This window comes from Lepisosteus platostomus, chromosome 1 (genome assembly GCF_059453375.1).
Source record: "Lepisosteus platostomus isolate fLepPlt1 chromosome 1, fLepPlt1.hap1, whole genome shotgun sequence".
NCBI classification, from domain to species: domain Eukaryota; kingdom Metazoa; phylum Chordata; class Actinopteri; order Semionotiformes; family Lepisosteidae; genus Lepisosteus; species Lepisosteus platostomus.
This window is the reverse complement of record NC_142611.1, coordinates 52,892,853-52,897,629: the sequence shown is the minus strand read 5'-3', so window position 1 is coordinate 52,897,629 and position 4,777 is coordinate 52,892,853. Positions and strand designations below refer to the sequence as shown.

The window sequence follows — 4,777 nt, the reverse complement described above, 5'->3', positions numbered from 1 at the left end:
GGAAGTGTAACCTCCCACCACAATTCGGTAATGTCCCACTGTGTGATTGGACAAAAACTGCTTCCCTCCCACCTCCTGCTGAGATCTCTGCACTGATTGGACAATGGTGGCGTTGCTCAGCCGACATCCAAGATCTCTACGGTGATTGGACCACAGGTGTGCTGTGGTTACGGCAGGACGTCGAATCTCTGCGATGATTGGCCCAGAGCGGTAACTCCGCTGAAGTAGCAGGAAGTCCGAACAACGTGTCACTTTTTTTTAAAGCATTAATGACAACAAAGAATACAATACAAATATAACACCGGTCTGTCGCCGAGGTCAGTGTGGAGTTACGGCCCAGGATACTGTGGTTCCCCTATCTGCTTGTCAAGCACTGCGGGCACGTGGAAAACTGTATTTCAGGGCAGAGTTATTAATTTCTGCTCTTGGAGTGGCGAGGGAGCTGTTGGAAGGGTGCTTAAACTTTGAGAAGTCCCTTACTTATCCTAGGGAGAAAGTAACTGAACTGCAACAGCAGGGGTATTATCTCTCACAATAACTTTTAATAAGAAATTATTCTGTATTTTAAGAATACCACTTTTAACAGGTTTTATATAAACCACTAATAAAAATGTGCCATGTTCATTAGCATTTAGAATCTCCACAGACCAGTTCTATATTCACCTTAGGGACAACTCCCACACACACTTTCCGTGAACACACGGTTCCCCCCACACACTGTTTCCAAGAAATATGAAGTATTTGTAAGTACTTGTACTTTCAGTTGTAGACTAAATTTTGAAAGAAAAAAAAGGTTTAAATAAGGAAGACATCAAATAATGATCAAATCTTCTTAAACAAGTATGCAAAAACTAAAAGGAAACTGCAGTCCACAATTGATAATTGGTCTGTGTTTCAAATTGAGTTTAAGGAATCAGGGTTTTAAGGAATCAACCCAAATAAAAACCATCCGAGACCTGAGCACAGCTTGTTAAACAGAAAAGCGATGTGTTGTTTGCCAATCTTTGTTTACAGAATGCCGGAACAGAATAACTGGTGTATTTGCAACACATGAACATTTCCTTGAATTATTTGTTTACTTTCCCCATTTTACATTCCAACCCTATTGCTTTCTTAAAGACAAAGAGGCAAATATTTCATTTATATTTCTTTTGCTCTTAACAGTATGGATATGCGGTACTCCTTGAATAAATGTTTAGCTAAAATAATCACTTACTCTAGCTTTCCCATGGTCAAACTGTTCAAAGCCGAGGCACAGGTATTTGATAAATCTGGACAAATTCCATAAAGTACAAACATTTATTTGTTTCTTTTTAGAAAACAAATTTACAATAGCAAAACAATCTGAACACCACAGTAGACATCTCAGGAGACCGAGTGAGACCTTTACCTAAAGGATTTCATTGCATTCTTTAAGAAAACAAAGAATATTACAAACAATGTGCCAAGCTCCACTGCAATTATACTTATTTTAGCTTGAACCTGATTGTGGTAGGAAATTAAACCCATTGTCCTTAAGAGTTTCACTTAACATAAACAGCCTAGTTAATTTATAACGTGAAATAATGCATTTACAAACTTATTTTGTGCTACTTTATTGTATTCTTCTAATTACAAAATGCCACCTGATTATTTATTGGCACATTGCAACAATTAACATTTCAAGGGCATTTAGTGTATTGACAATTACCAAAAATATAGCTTAAATCAAGTTTGATCAGACCCCTTCGAATTAAATGCAGTGTTCCCAACAGGTTGGTCAGGTAGTCCTTCGCCTCTCTTTCAGGGATTTTGCCATTTGCACCAATGTCTTTATGATGATTCAAATCCTTGCAACAGACTCACTCATGATCCTTTAACCCGGTGCATCTTTACCCCATAAGGTATCCACTGCGGATGAAAAATAAAAAAAGGTCAAATGAGAAATGAAATAGCTTTCACAAAATGTTCAAAATGATTTAACACAATGTGGAATACCCTGAAAGCATTAATATATGCATAAATGCAAAGCATTATTTGATTGAAGTGAGAAGACAACAGTGCTGATGGCTTTGCTCCATAAGGATACATTAACAAAAGTAAAAAAGGAACTTACGGAAGTTTCATTCTCATGAACACTCTTGCCATGAAGAAGCTGAGCAGGACACTAACGAATCCAATGAAGAGCAGCAGGAATCGGTTGAGTTTTGGAATGTTTGGAGCATTGGAACGATCCAGGATAATAAAGCCCAGGCCTCCCATTGTGAACAGAAAACTGGAAGCTAAACCTTCCATGATATACTGCCCATTAACTCTAAAAAGAAAATGGAAATCAATCGTGTATATAGATAAGGTTCCTGCAAAACCTTTGATATCTAATACCAAGACAAAACTTAGTTTAAGATACTTAATTAATTAATTAATTTCATAACCAGACTTTTGTGAACATACTCATTTACATTGATGTCCTACTCCTGGCACAAGAATTAATGTTTTGTATTCCAAAGAATGTTGCAAAGAAACCTAGACATCTAGTTTAATTTAATTTAAAGGTTTTTACAGAAGTCTCTATTCATAAGAAAAGTCAAGAAAGCATTTCATACATAAGCCATTACTGGATATGACCTCATTATTGACAAGAGGCCGAAATATATGATTTTTGTAGTGGAACATTCAACATTACTAAAAACAATAATATCACAGTCCCAAAATGTTGAGATTTCTTTTGGACTGAAATATGTTTATGACCACCATTACAAAAATTATATAAAAATATTAGTCAGTTATGTTACAACAAAGGGTTTGTGAGGTTTTTACAGAAGTATCTGTTACATTGAAGCAAAAGTATGGTCAGGTTTTTCTGCAGTCATAGACAAGCATTGGCACATTTTATGTATTATAGATAAAATATAGCTAACCATTAATTATGTTACAGTTATAATGTAAACAATATCTCTGCCATAAACAGAAGGCCATTACCTGTACGCCAGAAAGGCTACTGGCCTCTGATGGCCATGTTCATCTGTCATGGATCCTACACTGGGAGGTTCGACAATGACATCATAGATTATGCCTGTACAAAAATTAAACAGATATCAATCACAGGAAAATAACTTTTCTTGCAAAACTGTGTAACGTGTTTTCACAAAGGCAATGGATTTCATTAAGTGTAGAAGCAAAATATGGAAAAAGCAGAGCTCAATATATTCATCTCCTATGGAGTTCGACAATACTTAAGGCGTCGGGGGAACTTTTATAAGGAAAGAGTGCATGTCAGGTGTCAGAAACTGTCCAGTCTCGAAAGTAAAGTTTTTCAACGCCTCTCAAGATTTACACAAGCCCGATGTTGACTACACTGCAGAGCTTTTTCCAAAGAAACATAGTCGCGTTGTGCACAGCACAAATATTTTAATATAGAATACTGTAGCGTTTTCCAAAAATGCAGAGAATAATGTTACTTCCCTAGAGCGTTTCAATAAAAGTCTATTAAAAATATAGGCCTTAACTATATTTATACCTAAATCAGCAGTATTAATCAAGATTGCATATTTTATTTACATCACGTTTTCAAACACAGTATACCTTTCACCCATTCACATAAAATACATTTTCCATTCATTTTTTATCAATTTAAATTGACGCTTACCTCCCGTGATAAGAAAGTACGAAACAATTACTAATGCATAGACAGTCATTGCTGAAGGCATATGCAGCCATGAAGGCTTTTTTAGTTTTATATTCGGACACTCCAGTACAGTAAACGGAAGACCATAAAGAGTCTCCATTCTGCTTCCAAACAGTTACAGTTAAAAATACTTTAAAATGTAGAAATCAGCTCTGTCTTGAACTCCAATACACCACTCCGCGAAGCTGCAAGCAAACCCAGACGTGTCCCGGAAGTACAAGTCCTGGAAGACCAGTAAAATATAAATAATAAATACTTAAATAAAGTAATTTACAGGGATAGTGGAGTTCATATTTCATTGAACTAATTAAAATATACTGAGCTCGTTGTTAAGCGAAATATAAAAAATAGACATGATTATCCCATTCCAGTTTTAAACACCTTATATGACCTCTTGTGGTTGACGTGGCGAGACTGAAGCAATTTGTAGTCTGCCATGGTGGCTCCAAATGTTACTACGTGGTATATACTTTAATTGCAGATCATATTTGAGCCGAAATGGTGTCCAAACTAAAATAACTCTGGGAAATGTAGTTTCACAGAAATGTTAAACGTGCTCAAGTATATTAAGTACTATTTTTTTTTTCAGGGACAACGGAAATGGTGAAATATTCATACATTAAATGACTTAACGGGTGATTTAAGATTAATAATGCAGTGCTGCATTACTATGTAACTTTTCAGAAGTGCTGACTGTAGTTGCACGCTTAATTAATCTATCTAAGTACGTAAATAATTCCTTCCTAGTTTCTAGAGCTTTCAGTTCATTTATTTGTGCACAATTACGCGGTTATGTGCTCGATGCGTCTTGTTTTTTCACTGGTACTTTTTTGAAAGCGTCAGTGAAGTTACGTGTATTTAATGTTGATTGGGCTTTACGATAGGTGACAAAAAGGTACCTATGGAATTTCTATTACCACTAGGTGTGAACCTTGGTTGGAGACAAAAGCCCACACCCTCACCCGTATTAATGTTAGAATTCTTACATAACTGAAAGGAAAAATATGCTTGAGGATTTACACTCGAGTAGACTGCGGAAGTCACTAGTTTTTAATCTTATAAGACTGGGTCACCTCCTGTCCTTACCTAAATTTTCTGAAACCACTTCAGGCT

The 4,777-nt window shown here is 36.1% G+C and overlaps 1 protein-coding gene across 1 annotated transcript; it reads right to left on the bottom strand.

The window, feature by feature from the left end:
• Positions 1-1,285: 1,285 nt before the first annotated feature.
• On the bottom strand, positions 1,286-3,887 carry ostc (oligosaccharyltransferase complex subunit). The gene is made up of 4 exons (XM_088632106.1): positions 3,626-3,887; positions 2,959-3,052; positions 2,096-2,293; positions 1,286-1,890 (listed from the first exon to the last, which is right to left on the bottom strand). The coding sequence occupies exons 1-4, from the start codon at positions 3,762-3,764 to the stop codon at positions 1,872-1,874; spliced, it is 450 nt and encodes a 149-aa protein (XP_088488232.1). The 5' UTR covers positions 3,765-3,887; the 3' UTR covers positions 1,286-1,871.
• Positions 3,888-4,777: the final 890 nt, after the last annotated feature.